General features: G+C 47.3%; 1 protein-coding gene across 1 annotated transcript in view; it reads right to left on the bottom strand.

The window, feature by feature from the left end:
• Positions 1-226: 226 nt before the first annotated feature.
• Positions 227-20,717, bottom strand: part of PRKCG (protein kinase C gamma) — a 56,678-nt gene continuing 36,187 nt past the window's right edge. Inside the window, exons 6-18 of the mRNA XM_084805587.1 lie at positions 20,403-20,559; positions 20,153-20,287; positions 19,649-19,736; positions 19,307-19,336; positions 18,037-18,174; positions 15,451-15,624; positions 14,710-14,801; positions 13,160-13,222; positions 10,894-11,032; positions 8,229-8,309; positions 6,971-7,078; positions 6,330-6,470; positions 227-4,913 (exon numbers count right to left, since the gene is read on the bottom strand). Of these exons, the coding sequence (XP_084661713.1) occupies positions 4,641-4,913; positions 6,330-6,470; positions 6,971-7,078; positions 8,229-8,309; positions 10,894-11,032; positions 13,160-13,222; positions 14,710-14,801; positions 15,451-15,624; positions 18,037-18,174; positions 19,307-19,336; positions 19,649-19,736; positions 20,153-20,287; positions 20,403-20,559 (1,619 nt within the window). The 3' untranslated portion in view covers positions 227-4,640. The remainder of the gene's footprint in view (positions 4,914-6,329; positions 6,471-6,970; positions 7,079-8,228; positions 8,310-10,893; positions 11,033-13,159; positions 13,223-14,709; positions 14,802-15,450; positions 15,625-18,036; positions 18,175-19,306; positions 19,337-19,648; positions 19,737-20,152; positions 20,288-20,402; positions 20,560-20,717) is intronic.

Here is a 20,717-nt window from a genome sequence, read left to right on the forward strand (position 1 = left end):
GAAAGCAAAGTAGCACACATTACTATCTTAAAAATGGGGCCTCATAAGATCTTTAAGTCCAGAGTCTGGAATTAGCTAACTGTAGTACTGCTTGGAAAGAAGTCTCTCTGAATTCAGTGGGACCTACTGCTGACAATGGAGCCCACATACCTGATCAGCTATGACACAAAGTCCAAAGACCCACAACCTGAGGCACTGACAAAAAAACAAGGCACGTTGTGGATTGGATAAATATCTTTTATATTGAAATGCATAGGTGAGTCCATTAGTCTATGGTACTGGCTACAGGGAACCACAAGCCAAAGGGGGGAAGGTGTGAAGGGATGTCTGGTTATTCCCAAGCTGGGGGTCAGCGAAGAGGAAAGACTGAGGCAGGAAACTGACGGAAGACTGATGTGCTGAAAGGATCAGGAAAACCAGAAGGAAAAGAGCTACGGAGATGTTTGGGACAGAATGTCCTGGTACCCTCCTGGTCTTGCTAACCATCTTGCTCCCCTTTCATGAATCCAGGAAGTCTGGATTTCTTCATCTTCTGCTCTAACCATAGGTTACCTTAGGTAGATATTAAGGTGCATGCAGTCTGCAGCCCATGCTTGCTCTAGGCCCCACTACCTCCTGTCTGCTGTACTGTTGGCTTGAGTTGCTAGTGGGCTGCATGGTCCTGGCGGCATTAGAATCACAGAATCATAGGGTTGGAAGGGGCTACAAGACCATCGAGTCCAACCCCCCGCTCAATGCAGGAAGGCTGATTCCCAAGCGGTCTCCCATCCAAGTACTAACCAGGGCTGACCCTGCTTAGCTTCCGAGATCAGGCACATCCAGCCCTTTGCTCCACCTACCTACCATCCACGTCCCTAGCTTTGCAGCCCTGCATCTGGCATAACAAACTCACAACCCCCTGGCCACACTAGCTGTGTGTTATGGCCTGCCATGCTGCTTTATGAAACACTCTGTATTTACAGCTTACCAGAGAGGGATACACTGAGGTCTAACAGAACGTAGCTGGCTGGCATGGCGGCATGAATGCGTAGGCCCCCAAGAGATTCTCCAAAATTGAATTTGGCTCTCGGGCTGGAAGAGGTTCAACTCCCTTGATGTAGCGTGGCAGAGATTTAATCCAGCCTCCACAAATTTAAAGGTGAGAGGGGATAGGCGAAGAGGAACTTCTGCTGATCCAGGCCCCCCAGGATCTGGAGTCTTGCATGTGAGAGGGGAATGTCGTGTTTAATTTTTCACTTAGTTTGTCAACACGTCTTGCCAGCAGAGTTATACTTCCTCCCGCTGCATCCATGCCCCACCTCTCATTTGCTAACAAAGGCCCAGGTTTCATTACTTTTTAGTGTAGAAAAGTTGTCCCCAAAAGATTTCACACATGTCAATTTGGCATAGCCCAACTGACATTGCGTTTTGAGTACACCCTCATGGAGCATTGCATTTTGAGTGTGCCTCTCAAGGAAACAGCTAGAATTGGCCACGTTAGGATAAACTCATAGTTCTCTATGGGTTTCCATCATGTGATAAACAAACACCCATCTTTTACTGCCTAATGAAATATTCACCACACAAAATGGACAGGGTGCCTTTCCCATATCAAAAACTAACATGAAGATCATGGCTGAGCATATAGACTACAAACAGCTGAGAACAGCTCTGGAGACTTTGGAGATGGGGTGAAGGTGCTGTTTTCAGTTTACTGCACCTATTTTAAAGTTGGAAAGAGACTGCCAGGTGTAACTTGGGAGAACAGATGCAGCCAGAGGGTATCCATTTAGCATGATGGAAATGTGGAACGTATGTATAAATAAATAAATAAATAAATATATGTATACTATTCATATAATAGTCCATGCACCGGAGAGAAGAAGAAGTTTGCATTGGACATGCTGTGTTATGGAAGAAGGGAAATATTTTCTCCTCAGAGTCTAGCGCCACCTCCATCGCCGTCATCACTTCCTTCCAAAGTTTGATTTCCAACAGCTATGTGGGTGATAAGGGCAGCCATGTTAGAGGAAGCAAGGCAAGGGTGTCAGTGAGGCGGACTGAGCCAACAGGACTCCAAAGGGTGAGGACCATGCCACAAAGAGTGAGGCATAATGGGGCGGGGGGAGAAAGAGGGCTAGTCAAGATTTCACAGGTTTTTGTGGAAGCAGGCACCCTAACTATGCATGAGGTATAAGTAATTAGGGCTTGAGGTTTGGGTAGATATATCAAGTTTAGGATTACATCATCACACTGTAGCAGATGGGGCTAGGAAAAGCACCATGGAGGTGAAGTTTAGGATTAGGATCTAGGAGTGGGATAAGGAATAAGTGAAAGTGTTTCAGGAAATTATTTGAACAATCAGTTAGTGTGAGGAGGGGGAAGGTTGTTGTCTCCTGATAGTTTCTCATTTTAAAAAATTACTTAACAGGCATGCAAACCCAAGATCACTTCATGCTGATTAGTTCTTCCTTAAGGTGCAATCCTATGGGGATAGTCGGCCGCCTCCAAGCTATCCAATCCAGGGTGGGTGGAGCATGGAGGAGATCCTCTCCTCTGCGTTCCAGCTGCCCTGCATTTGCAGCTAGACAGCTGATTTTGGCTGTCTAGACAGGGTGCATCCGAATGGGGGTGCGGGGGGAGGCTGATGGCACACAGGAAGCACTATAACAGCACTTCCATGGTCTCCTCCCCCCACCCCCTGGAGCGCCCCATTTTCACCCGTTCTGCTCTGCTCTTAACTGAGCGCAGAGCCAGAGATGAGCCATGCTGCCTACAAGGTGGCAGGAGAGGGGGCGGGGAATGAGGTTTCTGGGAACTGAGTGTGGAGCCCTGGCTCTGAGCTCACTTCCCAGAAACCGAAAAGTCCTATGGCTGTCTAGACACTGTCTAGCAGCCATAGGATTACACCCTTAATATTTTAAGCCTATGAAGAAAAGTCCATCCTTTTGTATAATCAAGACAAATAGCAATGAAAGGGTGGATTCCTCTCCCCAGCCCTCCCCACAATTCTTTCAGGGCAGATTAACACATGGAATAGTAATTCACAGACTGTTCTTTTGCCACTGATTACGTAACTATCCTATGGTTGTTCTCTAAGTCCAGGGCTCTCTGGCTTCATTATAGCAACGGCATTCCCCCTTATCCATTAAAGAAACCATACCCTGATGCCAGCTCCAGGTTTTTGAGGGCCAGACCCCTCAATGGAGCCCCTCCTTCAGTGATTCTGCCTTCTCATCAAGATTGTCATCAGCTGCTGTTGCTCCTCAACCTCCTTCTCATAGAATCATAGAATAGTAGGGTCAGAAGGGGCCTATAAGACCATGAAATCCAACCCCCTGTTCAATGCTCATCATTGGCACTACTTGCTTTCTTGACAGGCAGACAGCAAGAAGGCCATGGCATCTGCTGTTCCTCCATCCCACTACCACTACTGTTGTCTGGGCTAGAGCAAGACGCAGGTGAACAAGCAGGTTACAGTGGTAAAGAAGAGGAGCAAGTCCAAGGGGCTGTTACCACTGAGCCCCTGCTGGGGTGTAGGCCCTCAGCAGGTGTCCAGCCATGCCTACCCTTGATGTCGGCCCTGCCGTACCATATCAAAAAAGGAATCACAGGGGCCCAAATTACATGGCCATTGGTAGGGGATGAATACAGGTTGAGTTAAGTGGTTCTGTGACTGCTTCACATTGGGATTTACATTTTCATGACATAGCTTCATTTTATCGCCTTGTTACTCAGCCAAAGCTCCAAAGTTCTGGGGCCATGTGGTAAAGCTGGAACTGGGGAAGAGGGCAGGGCCCAGGTGGTTCCTAGGCAAATTTCAGCCATGATACCCATCACTTCTAACAAATATAAACCACTTAGGGATTTTAATATATTAAGCAGTATAGAAGTATTGTAAATAAAATTTATAAATAAAGTAAGTACAGCCCCTGTCTATTGCCTCTTACCCATTTAAACTTTGTTTGTTTAAAATAAAATATGCATGGTATGAAATTAGCCCTAAGATACCAAATTTAAGCCAAATCAGGGTAATTTCTGATCATGTGAAAGTTATCCAAGACTACATTTATGGGGTTGGGTAGGGGGCAAATAGGAAGTTATTACTGGAATTCACGAGCCCCACCCTTTCAAGCCCTGAATTCAGCCAAATCATGACCCCCTTGTAGACTTCTTAAAACAGCAGCTAAGGAGACAGGCCAGGGGCCCCTGGGCCCTCACAATTTGGGCACTGAAGTTATCATTACTCCTGACTCCACAATCCTTAACAGTAATGCCTGGGGCACAGTTGGCCTAGTTTGTGAGAACACAACCTACGTTAAACTTCAGGATGCTAAAAAAACTTAACCATGACTTAGGAAGGACTCCTGTTTCATCAGGGCTTTTTAAATCTCTCTGTCACTATAGATATAGATACAAATATACTTAATGTGCATGTGCTTTCATTCTTAACCTCACCAATTTGGTTTTACTTAACGGAGGAGGTAAGAGAGGGAAGCAACACACTGGAGGAGGCAATTAACAGAATGTTTTCAGGGATCATACGGTCAGGCTTAGGGTGAGGGCTGGGTTTCGAGCTGGAGTCATGCTCTTGGGAGCGGAGTTCTACGGGCAAGACTTGACTCAGGGATGCTAGGGTCAAAGGTCATCAGGCTTCAATCTCACACTAGGGAGGTAGGGGAAGGGAGCATCCCCGTTGGGGAGAGGGGCATGCCGGTTGGGGAGAGGGGCAGGCTGGTTGGGGAGAGGGGCAGGCCGGTTGGGGAGAGACTTCCCCGCCGCAATGTGGATGGATGCACAAATTCAGGGTTGATGTAGGTGAACCCCTGGAATTCACTCTGATCAATGCTTGCCAGGACCAGCTGGTCTGGGGGCGTCAGTGCTGGTGGTGCCCGTGTGAAAAATTTGTCAAAGTTTTCGCCGCTCCGGCCACACTGGAATAGGGAGGGAAAGTGAAAAAAGGAAAGGAAAAGGAGGGATGAAGGAAACAAGGAAAAATGAAAAGAGAAAGGGGAGAAGAGTTATATCTCAGTCTGTTTCTGTAACGCAAACACACACACACACCCCGTCTGTTATGTTTTACTTGGTAAGGCTTCAAACTGTTATGCTACAGGATGACATTTCTGAAATTAAAAGCCAAGTATGAATTTTTAACCTAGATATTTTAAACTGTTAACTTTTTGAGTTTTGTTTGACAGATCTTTCACTCTCAAGAACAAAAATGGAAATCAGAAAACTTGAAAAACTCTGAAATCCAAATTTCAAATTTTGAACAGCCTCATTTTTACATTTATACTTTGGGCCAAAAGACACAGGGTCTAAAGGTGCTTCCAGATGAGGCTATCTTGCCCCAAACACAGATCTTTTATAGGGGCTACCAGAAGACGTTGTCTTCTGTTCATAACTGTCCCATGTTTTCCCACCTCTTCTTCCATCTTTTTCCTTACCAGAGAAAATACATTCTGCAGCTATGGAATATATGGAATATGGATTAGCTGCACAATGCTTTCTGATTGGTAGCACTAGGAGCCCTCTGTCAGGAAGTGCCCTCAGTTACAACTAGGGATGTTAGAGAAATCCACAACAGATTCAAATGAGTCCAGATTCCTATTAATCCAATCTGCAGATTCCACAGCAGACCAGTTTTTAACTTGGGGGGGGGAATTGCACAAGTGCGCACTTACGCTAATGTGGATTAGCACTAGTGTGCATCAGTGCAAATGTGCATTTGTGCAAGTGGAACAAAGTTCTCGTATATCCCTAAAAAAAACCCTGATTCTATGCATGAGTGGACAACAGAATGAATGACGCCTGACAATCCATGAAATACAGTCAGAATGGATTTAACAAAATCTGTGCATCCGTAGTTACAGCTGGCCTTTACATTTTCAAAAATGGGCTTCAGCCCTTGCTGCTTTATTGCAGAATGTACCACCTGGCCTGATGACGCATTCTGGAGAACTTGGAAGCTTGCACCATCCTATATGGCATTTTGGTTGGTCCTAGCAAAGGTATTTTGCCCAAATGTGGATTTTAAATATGAATAGATACATATATGTCAACAGACAAGTAAATGGTAGTAAAATGATACTGTGCATTACTATGCATGTGTAAACAGTGTGGGTTTGTACGTACAAGAGACCGCCTGAGGGAACGGATGTATAGCATTGCACTCATGAACTGAATTAAGTGAGTCTGTAAGATTCATAAATGATAGGTGCGTATGACAATATGACTATGCCTGCGCACGTGTACTAGTATAGAATCATAGAATATGGGTGCACATCAGGTGGTGCGAGTCTGTAACGCTGAATGTGCCTAAATCCATTCAGAGACCAAAGCCTACTCACTGGCCTGGGGATGAAGGGTGGAGGGATTTCCAGCTGCTCCAGTCTCTCCCATTCCATCCAGCGGAAAAAGCCATGCTCCCGAATATCCCGTTCCCCATCTGGCCCTGAGCCCAGGCGCTTCAATGGATGTTTGGTCAAGAACTAGGGGGAGGGAGAGAGAGAAGGAGAGAGAGTTTTGCTAGCACTGCCTTCCTCTTCTAAGGGGTGCAGACCCCAATCCAAGACTGCCTATTTCAGAGTGAAACAAGACATTAAACTCAGGAAACCCATATTCCCAAAACCACATTTGCCAAGAGGTGGTAACGTGGAGACTGAAGGATGCCCACAAGGAAGGACAGGGGGGAAGGAGAAACGGACATTTCTCCCGTGCAAATGTCCCCTTCAGCCATGTTTGCCCTAACCTTGGTTTCACAGCTGAGGTGGAAAAAGTCTGTTAAAAATGTCCAGGGGCAAGAATTTCAGGGGACAATCAATTTGCAAGGGAAGGGTCAAACATACCTCCCCCACACACACACACACACACTGATTCTTCCGTGCAAGTCCCTGTCCCCACTGGGAAGCCCATCCTTCAGGAGGGCATCAGAAAATGTAGTATGGAGCCTTTCCCCTCCAGGATGCACCAGTTCTGATCCAAGACTCACCCCCTTGCAGATGGAGACAGCCTCTCGTGAAAGAGATTTGGGATAGGACACCGTGTGCTCCATGATCGATTGGAAGAGTTCGTCTTCATCCTCTCCATCAAATGGTGGCTGTGGACCAGGAGAACAGGTAGAATAAGCAAGAAGCATTTCCTTCTTTTCAGAAAGCACATCATGAGTGAAATCATGAGATAGAATTTTCACATTTTACAAGCTCAGTGCATACACGGGACCTAGCTCAGCTTTCCCCAATCTGGTGCTCTCCAGTTGTTTTGGATTACAACTCCTAGCACTGCTGGCCATTGGCCATGCTGGCTGGGACTGGTGGGAGTTGAAGTCCAAAACATCTGGAGGATGGGGAAGGCTGATCTAGATACTGTGAACCACTTCACACAACATGTGGAAACATTGATAAAGGGTGCATGAGCAAGTCATGTTTGCTGTTTTCACACCTCCGAGTTTTGTGCAAAGGAGGAGTCATACACCTCCCCAACACGGTTGCAGAACTGCACATGGATGCACAGAGAATACACAGGTGGTCTTGCTTCCTCTTTATACATTTCTAAGGTCTTGTAGAAATGGGGAGTTGCATACCCTCCCTCATGGGACCCCAAAAGACACAAGACCCTGGAAGTGTGGAAGTCTAACTCACCCCCATTTTACATCCTCTTCCAGGCATCACAGGAATAGCCTTTCTTTCTAATGTGCAATGCAACCCAAATAAAGTGCCACTGAATTCAAGGGGACTTACTGCATAGGAGTGAAGCCTTAGCCTAATCTCTTCCTAACTGGTCTCTAGGATCCACTTCAAATGTAGGACTTTGTCTGTCCTGAGATCCACTAAGATCTATCTTCCCTAGAATTCCAGATCCCTGTTATTAGATCCATGTGTCCTGGAATTCAATATGGTCACCAGTATGCCATCACTGACATGGGGAGCAACCTATTCCCAAGACCCAGCTACCTAAGCGGCCAAATCCTGCGGGAAAATCTCACAGGCATAACCATACACACATGCGCAAACATGCAGGCACCTCTTAACGGATCGACCTGTTTCTAAGATCTCTGCTCCATGGGGATTGTTCTCTCATGAAAATCCTTCCCAGGTGGCTTTCTACTGAGATGCACAAACATGAACCTCCCCCAGGATTTAGCCATCACTGAGATCGATTCCACCAAGATCGCTGTTTCCTTGCCTACCTTGAGACCATCAATATATCCTTTGAACTGGAACAGATGGTGAACATCTGAAAACACTTACCTGCCCAGCCAACATTTCATACAGAAGGACCCCAAATGACCACCAGTCCACAGATTTCCCATATGGCTGATAGGCAATAATCTAAAGCCAGAAGAAACGGGAGATTAGATCACTCAAGACATTTTAATCCCGCTTTTTGACCCAACGAGCTCCAGCAAAGCAGTTTACAAAACTAACCATTAAAAGTGTCACAGACATTGGGCTTCTCCACATGGGGCTTTTATCCTGCAATTGAGATTGGTTACTCACGGAAGTTTGTGGGTCCTTTACATGATGTCGTCAACCTCCAGCACCTCTCCCGGGGTTTCCGACCATTTCCACAGCTTAATTTAAAACAGAAATAATGAGCTAATAAAAAGAACCGGGTTGAATCGGTTTGAATTTATCCATGTAAAGAGGAAGTGGCGCTATAGCACCATCTAGTGGCTGTTTAATGAAACATAGAACTCACAGATAAATGGGGGGAAAGTGGGGGGAAAGGGAATCGCATGTAAAGGGCTGAGCTTAATCCTGCAAAGAATCCAGAAGCAGAAGCCCCGGTAAAATTGCAGGATAAAAAGCCTCTGTGTGGAGAAGCCCATTATCATCAATTGTAACCAACAGAACAAATTGAAACAATAAAACGAGAAGTCCAACGGAAGCACTAACATAACTCAATTGATTCCAAGCCCCCTCTGAAATACATTGCCCTCACCCGATGTCTGAGAGCTGGTAGAGAAAGAGCAGGGTGAGCCTCTCTGGAGAGCAACTTTCACATCCTTAGTGCTGCCACCACAAAACGCTCTCCCATGTTGGCACCCTCCATACTTCCAGCAGAAGGGAACATAAGCAGAACCTTAACTGATGACCAAAGTGTGTGGGCGTGTAGATTCTTAGAGAGGAAGGTGGTCCATGAGGTATAAGTATTTAGGCCAGAGGTGGGGAACCCTTTTCGGCTAAGGATGGAATTGGCTCCAGGCAACCACACTCAGGGCCGTGTGCCAGCAGTGGGTGGGGCCATAGCCCAAAGTGGATGGGGCCACTCCAACTACTGGCATGAGGCCCTCTGACATGCTTTCTCAGCCCCATTCTCCCCACCCCACATCCCTACAGACATCCTGTTCACACACAGACACACACACTGGGCCAATTTCACTCCTCCCTCACCTTTCCTGATTGGAAAAGCCACTCTCAGCAGTCAGGAGATAGTGACCCAGTTCACATGAACAAAACAAGCCACAGTGGCTTAACCCATGGGCTGTTGCAGGGATATTTGAGCATTCTTTAACCTTTCAACAAGCCATGTGCAAGTTCATAAACACGACAAGCTGCAGCCAGGTGGTGATTATGCAACTCGTGCCCGGCACAGACCAGCACAGCCGGCAGCTCACAAAAAGCCACAGTGACTTGTTTTGATCATGCAAATTGGCTGACTCTCTCACCTCTTTTTTCTGCGAGGAGATGGGGGGAATGAGAAGGTTCAAGGAATGGAGAGGGGCTTCACTAGAGGCCTTCTTGTGCCAGATGGGAAGCCTGGCATGCCAAATTTTTCCCGTGGTCCAAAGATTCCCCATCCCTGATTTAGGCCTTTCAGGTCAACAGAGCGAGCACAGTTGTTTTAGAACTGGAATGCTATCCTCCATGCGACTTGCCCTTGTCTACAGCCCTGATGTTGCATTCTGGAACAGTGCAGTGGGCTTTTCAAGGGCAGCCCCATGCAGATAGTGGTACAGCTAGGGCCGGTCCTTGGGCCCAAAGCCCCACAGCCAAAGGGGCCCCAAATGACCAACCAGAGAACAGCAGGTGCAGAAGCAAACTCCACTTGACTCCTGTAGTCATGAAGGTGCTATGATTTAAGTGAGTTTAAAATGCAAAACTGCACAGTTTGCTCAGAGCATCATTTTTTAACATCAGGGTTGGCAAACCGTTTTGTTGTTGCTGTTCTAACATGTCAGGAATGTAGAAGTAGTTTATAGCATAGAATGGTAGCTGAAGAGGGTGGTGGTGGTGGTAAGACAAATGTTAGTTGTGTGCTTCACAACTGAAGTAATACATATGACCATCTAAAGCCTCCCCCCACCCCCAATAAGACCATTACGTCCAGGGTCTAACATTTCTTAGCTCCACCACTGCACTACGGTAATCTAGTTTAGAAGTCTCCAAGGCATGCATTAGAGAGCTGGGATCCAGGACTCCTAGGTCCACTGGGAAAGGAATGGGGTCAACAAGGATAGTGAATTATTCAATATCTCAGTCCACCCCAAAGGTTATGAGGGCCCAACTAGGTGTGATGGGGGGCGGGGAGGCACTTCTGCTCCCGGATGTGAGCTGGGCTGGAGAGAAAATGGAGCACAGGGGAGGGGACGGGGGGGGGACAGGGTTCAGCTCACGTGCTCACACACACACACACACACACACACACACTTCTTTGGGAAAAAAATAGGCCACAGACACATGAATAAACAAACATGGCTATACCTGGCACACCTAGTTTGGACCTGAGCATAGAGCATAGGAATTTGAAACCAGCACTCTGGAGTGTTTACACAGCAGTAGCTTAACCTATAAGATCAAATGGGGCCTGGAAAGGAATTCAGATTACAGCAGAAGGAACCTGAGCTTTCTTTGGAAGGAGCAGGTGGTCAATTGTGGGATCGGGGACCACAGACTTAGGAGGGTTCTGTACCTCTGGAGCGATGTAGTCAGGTGTTCCACAAAAGGTCCGGGTGGTGATGCCAGGAAAAATGTTTTCTTTACACATCCCAAAATCTGTGATCTTAATGTGACCATCAGCATCCAACATTACATTATCCAGTTTCAAATCCCTAGGCAGGAAAGACAAAGGGTGTTTTAAGCAAAAACCCTGCAAAAATCTGCATCCTTCCGGAGCTTCCTGCTTTCAGTTTCTTTGTGGGATTAGGAAGGGCTCCTTTACACGGCAGACATGTGGTTTGAACTGAGGGAGTGCCTCCCTTCCTCCCTGGCATGTGTGCAAAGGCAGGGGGGGGGGGGCTGTCTTGTTTTTGTAGCTTAACTTCTGCTGTACTCTTTTCTCTCAGCACCCAAGAAACCTCTGACTTGCTTCTGAATAGACATAAAATGTTAGATTGTGCCATAAGTCTGCAACCCTCGGCACTCTTACTTGGGAGTACGCCCCACTGAACTTTATAGGGTGCTCTGAAACAACAGAGGATGTTGCTTATGAGCTTGGTGGGGTGGGGGATCAGATGTGTCTCCCTTCATTGCAGGGAGGCATTTTACCCTCTTCTCCCTCCAACTGAGAAATGTGCTCAAGCATTTACATGGCAGACTTGAGCAAAGGCGGAAGTTGCAATTGGCAGGCAATTCTTGCCCTCATGTCTGTCAAATCTGCTCCTGCACACCCTGCTCCCATCCTCAATGCCTTCATCATCCTGACTGCATGCACCCCCAGCAACTGAAAACAAACACCCACAGCAGGCAGACACAGCAGTTTTGCCTGCTATTGGAGAATAGGTCATGGTGCTTCTGTTCCGTGGGCTGGAAAAAATACCACATTTATTGCGTTTGGGGAAAACATGGGATAGGCTGGGGGAAATTGCAGGAGACACCCTGGAGGGTAACAGTGTCATCTAAAGAGCCTGCAAACTTCCGTGACAGCGCCATCTCAATAGCAGGATAAAAGCTCCGTGTGATGAACCCCAAAGCAAGCAATTGGAAGGCCATCCTCCCAGTAGAGGGCGCCAGATTACATCTAGGATGATGTGACTCAACTGTAGGAGTGCACGAAAGCCACTTACCTGGTCTCGCAGCTTGCTTCGCGGTGGGGGGGAGGCGCTTCGCTGCTCCCCCCGAAGTTCAGGCCGGGGGGGGGAGGCTTCCCGCCTCGCCCGGCCAAACTTCAGGCCAGCAGGGAGGCTTTCCGCCTCGCCCGGCCAAAATTCAGGCAGGGGAGGAGGCGCCTCGCCTCGCCCGGCCGCGAAATAAAAAGTTTAAAAAAAACAACAACGCCCCCCGTGATAGGCTACGTGACGATTAACGTAGCCTATCACGGCTAGATCTGCAAAGTCAGCCGTGATAGGCTACGTTAATTGTCACGTAGCCTATCACGGGTGATTAAAAAAAAAAAGCGCGTACACAAATGGTGGCCCCCATAGAGAGCCGCCATTCGCGTTCCTTATTTGGTCGCTGTAGTCTACGTAAATCTTTACGTAGACTACGGCGAAAATAAGGGCAACGCAAATAGCGTTGCCCTTATTTTCGCCGTAGTCTACGTAATCTTTACGTAGACTACAGTGACCAAATAAGGAACGTGAATGGCGGCTCCCTATGGGGGCCGCCATTAGCCGTACGCGCTTTTTTTTTTTTTTAAGTCACCCATGATAGGCTACGTGACAATTTACGTAGCCTATCACGGCTGACTTTGCAAATCTAGCCGTGATAGGCTACGTTAATCGACACGTAGCCTATCACGGGGGCGTTTTTTGTTTTTTTTTTACTTTTATTGGAATGGCGGCGGCCGGTCGAAAGACCAGCTGCCGCCTCTGCCCCTGTCGAAGACCTGACGAACCGCCGCTGGGACCCGCCGCCGGGAGGGACATTCGGGAAAGGTAAGTCCCGTCCCGGGGGGGTGCGGGGTGCGGGGGGGTGCGGAGAATTTCTCCCCGAAACTACTTCGGGGGGCCGAACACGTTGGCACTCGGCCCCCCGAAGTTTCGGGGAGAAATTCTCCCCCATCCCTACACTCAAGAGTGCAATCTGGATCTGCCTATTAAGTTCTTGATACTGGAAAGAAAAAATAAATGTGCTATAGACAGTTCCGAGAGTTACATGGGAGAGAAGCAGGAGAATGGAGCTGGAGCCCCTGCATACTCAGGGAAAGAGTGGGATTTTGTAGGGCTGTTATCAGGAACCCTGTATCTCCTAATCAGGTTTGGGAAGGTGTGTGTATTGGATAGCAGTCATAGGCTCACCTGTAAATAATTCCCTTGTTATGCAAAAAGAACAGGCCGATTGCAATTTCTGCAGCATAAAACCTATCAGACAAAAGATTAGAGAGAAAGGGGGCGGGTGGGGAGCAGGGGGGAGAGAATGGCAAATACCTCATTAGTGGCATTGTCAGAGGAGTCTTGGTAGCAGCTCTGATGGCCGCTTTTCATATTACATTTAAAAGATACAGGTAGACACATTCTCTAGTCAAGCCATTCTGGTCTCGGGCACCTTCTTCACATATGACTTTTCACCATGCCAATACTAATACATAGGGGAGTATTTTGAAATGTGATTCCACCTCACCCACCTCTGCCTGCAGTCTGAACTAATACACTGCCTGAGTGTGTAAGTCCCCTGCCTCAGGACTCTATCAATTACCTTATTCCACTTCCTTCTGCTATAAAGGTGGACTAGTCCTCCATCACCTGTCTGAACTATCTAAAATGACACTGGAATGGATCATCACATATTGCTCTTGGGACCAAACTACGAGTTTACCAAGGAATCCATGACCGATCTCCAGATATTTTCTCTCACACACACGCGCGCACGTGCGCACACACATACAGTTTTTCACTAAATGCAACCACAGAATAGGGGTAGAGGGGACACTGCTGTTTGCTCCACATGATGCCTGTATGTTTCATTCAGAAAGCAAGTGAGTATAGGATTTAGATCAGGGAAATGACACAGGGGGTAGAAACACTAAACACCTCCCCCCCCCGTACCATTTCCCTGATCAAACTAGCACCCACCCACACACCTCCTACCAGCATTTAGTTTAGAAACAAAGTTTGGACACCACCAATTATGTGCAGTGTGGCCCCTAAGCAGTGTAGGCATTGGGAGTCCTCAGGCTAAGTATCCTCAGTGGAGCCCCTTAACCTGAGAGAGGTGGAATGTGCAAAATAAGAATTTCCCCACAGTGCCTCTCATCTTCTTCAGTGCCCCATGCAAAATGAGCATGGTAGTGCTATTTGGGATGGTGGGCCTGTTTGTCAGTTTTGAGGCATTATTATTATTATTTATTAGGTGCATTTCTCTTTAAAAAGACCCAAGTTAACTTACAACAAAATTATTAAAAACATACAAAATATAAAACAGCTAAAAGCAATTGTCATTAAAATACCAAAACATGATAAGACAACTGAAACATTAGAAGAACCATAACCAAACAATGAATGCATAACAATTCCAGCATATGCCTCCAAATGTCTAGGAGTAGAGGAAAGACTTGACCTGGTGCCATTGTTGGTGTCAGGCGGGCCTCACTTATGAGAATGTTCCGCAGTTCGGGGCCCACCACTGAAAAGACCCTCTCCCTTGTGCCATCCTCTGAACCCCCCTCACAGGAGGTAATCTGAGCAAATGGCTGACCTTACCACCCTCTGGAGCCTGCCCTGATCTTAAGGTTTGTCTTGATAAGCCACGCAGTTCTCAGATGTGACCACCCTTGGGTTGGAATGACTATTTCAGGGAAAGAGAGAGGGAGTTCCATTCCCAAAGACAGTTCCCAAAGAGACTCACGTACATAGCATGTGGTTCCTTGAATTTCCCGACTTGCTGGATATGATACATCAGGTCTCCTCCATTGACATACTCCATAACAAAATAGAGCCGATCCTTGACAGAAAAGACCAGGATATGTCCATTACCAGCCTGACAGAATAAAGAACCCTTGATAACACAGGATGCCTCCTGCCCTGTCCTCCCCTGCCATCCTGGGTATGTAGTAGGACTGCACATCTAGTTAATTAACTGGTTAATCAATTAAAATACATTTTGACTAACTAAAGCATAACCCAATTAAACAGACAGCAATTTTTAGTTTTATTTAATAATCATTTTAAACAGAACTATTTATAAAACTTGCAGGTAGAAAGCTATCTTAGAAGAGGCTTTTCCTTCCCTGAATGCCTCTTGTAAAATTAGGCTTACTGTCTGTGATGCATACATACATAATCAAAACAAATAAAGTATGTTTATCGCTCCCTTTAGAACTATTGCTTTTTCACGTGTGCAAATGTATATGGATGTGATTCATTAAATAATCCGCCAACTAAAAACCATGTGATTAAGTGTGCAATCCTATGCATGTTTAGACAGAAAAAAGTCCTGGAACTCCCAGCATTCCCCAGCCAGCCATGCTGGCTGGAGAATGCTAGGAGTTGCAGGTCTTTTTTCTGTCTGAACATGCATAGGATTGTGCCCTAAATGGCTAAGATTTCTTTAACTGAGTGGCAGCCCCCAACCCCGGAGCCACAGGGATTACCGCGGTTTGGAAGGTGGAGTGCAGTTGGGTGAGGAAATGTGGACGCTCCCCCATGGCCAAGACCCGCTTTTCTACCATGGTGCATTCCACGTCATCATCTTGAATGATCACATCTTTCTTGAGGATCTTGATGGCAAAGAGCTCGTCAGTTCCACGGCGCTCTGCCAGCATCACCTGCAGGGAGAGAATCACGAAGTCTTGGGTCTTGTCCCCACCCACCCCCCAAAACTCAGGGATCTTGGCTTCCATGCCCATCCCACAACCTCTTAGATCAGCCTTATCCAAGCTGGGTCCCTCCAGATTGTTTTGGATGACAACTCCCACCAGCCTGAGCCACCATGGCCTTGGGGAAGGCTGCCTTAGACAAAAATCCATTCCCAGGCAGGAGACAGACAATGGTTCTTGAGTTCAGTTAAAGGTGCTATGACATGGATACTGTTTCCTGTGGTGAACACACTCATCTCTGGTCAAAAGGGGTTTGCAGGTTTTTAGAAAAACTAATGAGCAGGGACAACAGTGGGATCAGCAAGTAGTGCTAAATTAAAATAGTGCCACACACACACACACACACCAGCTAACAAATTAACTGACCAATTTGCAGGTGATGAATTTTGGTGGGGGCCAATTTGGGGATTCGGGGGGGGCAGGAGAATATTGCCAAAAGATTCATGGCAGTAGAGGGGGTTACTACTGGTGATGCCAAGACCGGCCAAAGCCAAAGACATTTTGTTGCCTGAGGTGAAGGACAAGATGGCCACCTCCCCATTCCATGTACAGAAGCCAGCTGGACTGGTAGCTGAATCTTACTTCAACACTGGTGATGGGACAGTGTCCTCCACCACACGTGAGGCAGGAGGCTAATTTGGGGGGGGTGGGGGGAGAGACACAGGACATGTTGCGTGGCATACACAGCTTTGTCCTTCAACAAAGAGGAAAGGCTGGGAAGTCCAGGAGGAACAGCCAGGAGGCTGCCATCACTGCCCCTCAGGATTTGTCACCTGAGATGGTTGCCTCCTGCTGCCTACTTGCAGAGACAGCCCATGGTGGGCCACAGCAGTGGTGCTTCGTTCTTCTGCTTATTTGTTTTTCCTCTAACTTCATTTATCTGTTTCTAAAGTTCCACTGCCACGGGCAGCTGGTAGAGCTCATCCTGGCCAGCTGCCATTTTCTTATTGGTTGGTTGGTTTGTTTTTTGTCGATTTAGTAAGGAAATTATATCCTGCCTTTTCTGCCTTTTTTTTTAAAAAACACACTCAAGGTGGCTCACAATACAAAATTCAACATAACCAATCATTAAAACATCAAACACTAAACCAGTTGAAATGGAGACAGGGATAGCTGATAAAATGTCACCAAAATGCCAGGGAGAAAAAATATAATCAGCTGGACAAGCCAGGTGCCTGTCAAAACAAAACATGGGGTGGCAGGAAACCATCAGGGAGAGAGCAAGCAGGCCTCTGGGGGTGTGGCTGGGCACTTAAAAGATTCAGGGCCCAGGCCCATAGGACTTAAATCTGCATAAAATCTGCATATACTAATTTTTATCAACGTATGCAGATTTAGAAATAATTGCTAGGATTTAAATTTCACAGGAGGCAAAGCCAGCCAATTAAGTTCTCATCAAAATAATCTCAAATAAAATAAATTCTACAACTAATTTGCAACCTGACCCAGATCATCCCAAAACAATGGGGAAAAGTATATTTCTAAGCTTAATTGCCATGCAGGGGGGTGTTGCAACATGTGGGAAGAAGAGAGTTAATGGTTTCTTCCCCAGCTGCTATCCCCTTTGAAAACTGCCCCCTGCAGGGCAATTAAGCAGGGGGGAAAAAACCTTCCATTGCCACCAATGGACACTCAGGGCCCTGTGAAATAGATCTGGGACCCTAGGAAATAGATTCGGGGCTGGGAGCCCATGGCCCAGGCCTAGGAATGCCCCTGCAGGCCTTCCTTGGCAGGAAGTTTCACAACCTAGGTGGGGCCACAGAAAAGGCTCTCTCTTGTGTCCCACCCAATCACATTTCTGATATTGGGACATGGAGAAGAGTTTCTCCACTAGATCTTCCCGCAGAATGGCCCAGATGTAGCGACATACTCAGGCATTCTGGGTGGAAAATGGCAGCCGCACCATTTTACACCACAGGCAACGATGCCGCTTTCAGCCCTGAAAAAAAACTATTGTTTGTCTCCGGCCCCAGGAAAAAGCCTAGAAGCCTATCCAGATGATGAAAGAAGTGGATTTTCTTCAAAGGCAGAATAAGTCCACCATGGAGGTGTGCATTCTAGCACTGGAGAAGGAAGAGTGCACAGTCTCCAAAGATCTAAGGCAAAAAGAAAAGTAAAAAAAGGTTTTCCAAATAGTGGGATAATACTGCTGGGGAGTGAGACTGCAGGGGCAAGTAGATTTACACAGTTTTTCTTGGAGGCAAATGATTTTTTGCGCATATGTGCTTTTGTCGCACCATATCTTCAAATGGAAATGGAACCCCGAGCATGCAACACACTGCCACGCTGGTGCTTGCACCCATAGAGTGTCTCCACTCCTCTATACACATCCATGCTCAAGTTGCCTAACTGCAGGCCTACCTTGCCAAAACTGCCTTTGCCCAGCACCATGAGAAAGTTGAAGTCAGAGATGTGGAAGCGATTGGTGCCAAAGAATCCACCACGCTTGGAGCCTGTGGGGCTTGGGGATGGCGATGCGATGGGACCATGACGAACCTTCTGCAGGGCACATGGTGGTAAAGGGGGAGGAGAGAAAACACAGACATGGAGAGATCTGAGTGCCTCCTGCTTGCTCAGAGTAACAGGCATGAGAACTGGTGCTATAAATTCTGCAATATCTGTGCCATGGAGATTTACTGACCTATTTAAACAACACACCCCGGATGTTCACCCCCTTGTTGCTCTTACTGAAATGGAACCTGGTCAGGTGCAGAAATCTCCTAAAGAACACATGCTCTGTGCATGTGCTAAAATTCCCAGAGGTTAGGGAAAGTCTGGGAAACTTGTGTGTGAGCAGTAAAGTAGTTTTGGTGCATGTGCAGTTCCAAATGAATATTTTTAAAACTGGGGTTGCGGACAGTCTGTGGGAAGGCACAGAGGTACACGATAAGGAAGGGAGGTGCTGTACCACAATAGCAAAGCACATGCTTTGCATGCAGGAAGTCCCAGCTTTAACACCCCCCACCTCGCCCCAGTATCTCCAGGTCCACAAGATGTCAGAGAAGGGAAGGGCCCCTGTGATTTTGGAGAGCCACTACCAGTCAGAATGGGAAATACTGAGATAGATGGCCTGATTTAGTGGAAGACAGCTTTCAGGTGTTTCATCTTTCCTTCTCTAACCTTTTCGCCCCACAAGTTCTTACTACCCTCCACTCACCTCCTTCCAAAGAATGTTGGAGCAGATTCCAGACAGACAAAAGGAAACAGTTCTTCGCCATGCAATGCAAAATTAGCCAGTGGGATTCAATCTATAGCTAAAATGGTGCCCAAAGAGGATGGAGGGTATGTGCACCTATGGCTATTAGGCACGACAGTTGAAAGTAGAACTTCCATGCTCAGAGGCACTATGCCTCAGATTGCCAGATGCTGGAGACAAACAAGAGGGGGTGGTCATCTCCACTGTGCCCTGCTTGTCAGCAGCCCGGGGACAGCCTGCACTGGCTGGACATTGTTGCATTCGATGGGCCTTTTGCCTGCCTGAGTGTGGCTGCTTCCCCACTCTAACATGCTAGAAATCGGCTCGAAGACTGACTGATGTTCTTATGGGCAGCAAAAGGGAAGCCTCCTCCATCCCATTTCATTGCACCTAGGAAAGTTTGGGGGGGGGGGGGAATGAAGACATTGTAGATACCTCGTAGAGCTCCAGAGGGAAGTTGCAAGCCTGAAAGGCAAAAGTATCAGTACTTAGGCAGGTGCACAAGTAACTTCTGTCCCCTCCCATCTCCTGGTTGGAAATCCCATCTCAGGTTAATTGCCAGTTATCCAGCCAGACCACCCGCTCACCTCCCTTCAAGTCCTAAGAGAAAAAGTGGTCCGCAGGTGTTCCCCCTCCAGTCCTGCTCCTTTTGTCACAGCAGCATCCCCTAGCTGTGAAGTTGTGTGTGTGCACTTTGTGGTTGGGCTGGGCATTGCACATAGCGGGGTGACCAGGGAAGTGCCGATCCCAGCGCCAGCCGGGGAGCCACAAGGTTACCTCAAATTTCTGCAGCAGCCCACAGTTTTCTGCATCAGCCACAGGGACACTATAATATTCGCCCTCCTCCTGATTGAGCAATTTGTACCTGGGACAGCAACGCAGACAGGGACACCGGGCAGGGAGAAAAGGGGGGGGCGAACGAGAGGAGGGAGCAGTTGGGGAGATGGATGGCAGAGAAGAAAATTGAAGGAAATAGGAATGGACGAATAGAATGAGTGAACAGAAGTAAAAATGAGAGATATTTGATGCGTTAGATAAGATAGATAGATGATAGATAGATAGATAGATAGATAGATAGATAGATAGATAGATAGATTAGATTAGATTAGATTAGATTAGATTAGATAATGGAGCCATCCAGGCAAACAGATAAAAACCCAAAAAAGACGCCAAGACGGACGGGGAAAGAGAGAGAAAATGAACCACAGGTGGTCCCCTGAGCTGCCCCATCATTCTCTTCCATCTTTGCTTCTGGCCCCCGTCCCCCAAATTTCCCCTTACCAGCCTTCCACAGGGCCCTTGAAAAGCTCAGAGACCCCAAAGGACATGGCTCCCATGAAATCATTGCGGGTCGTCCGGTCCCAATCCCACACCTCAATGGAGAGACGCCGCTCCATGTCACCTGGCTGCAGGGTGCTGGTGGGTTATAAAGGAAAGGCTGGGGTCAAAAAGCATGCAGGCGCAAATAAATAAACAAGGCCCTCAGGCCTTTAGCATTCAGGTTCCTCATTACATACACCCAAGGACTTACAAAATGAAGGTTTCATTCCACACCGGATTGAGGGTGGATCTAACTGTCCGAGTTTTTTGCTTTGTTAGATTCTTAGGGTCAGGGATCAGCTTGAGTTTCACATAGGGATCCGAGAGACCGTTGGGATCCATCGGGATTAGGTTAAGTGCTTCACCAACTGACAAAGAAAGGGAGGGAGGGAAGGAGAGACACAGATATTAGCTTCCAACAGAGTAAGTACTGGGGGGAGCATGAGTGGGCGGGAAGACAGGCCTCCTGCGTTCTCTAGTGGGTTGAGGGAGGAGGCTCTCCTGGCGTCTGTCCCAGGCCACCTGC

The sequence above is a fragment of the Heloderma suspectum genome, chromosome 6 (assembly GCF_057233095.1).
Source record: "Heloderma suspectum isolate Gila_16-S chromosome 6, 16-S_ref, whole genome shotgun sequence".
NCBI classification, from domain to species: domain Eukaryota; kingdom Metazoa; phylum Chordata; class Lepidosauria; order Squamata; family Helodermatidae; genus Heloderma; species Heloderma suspectum.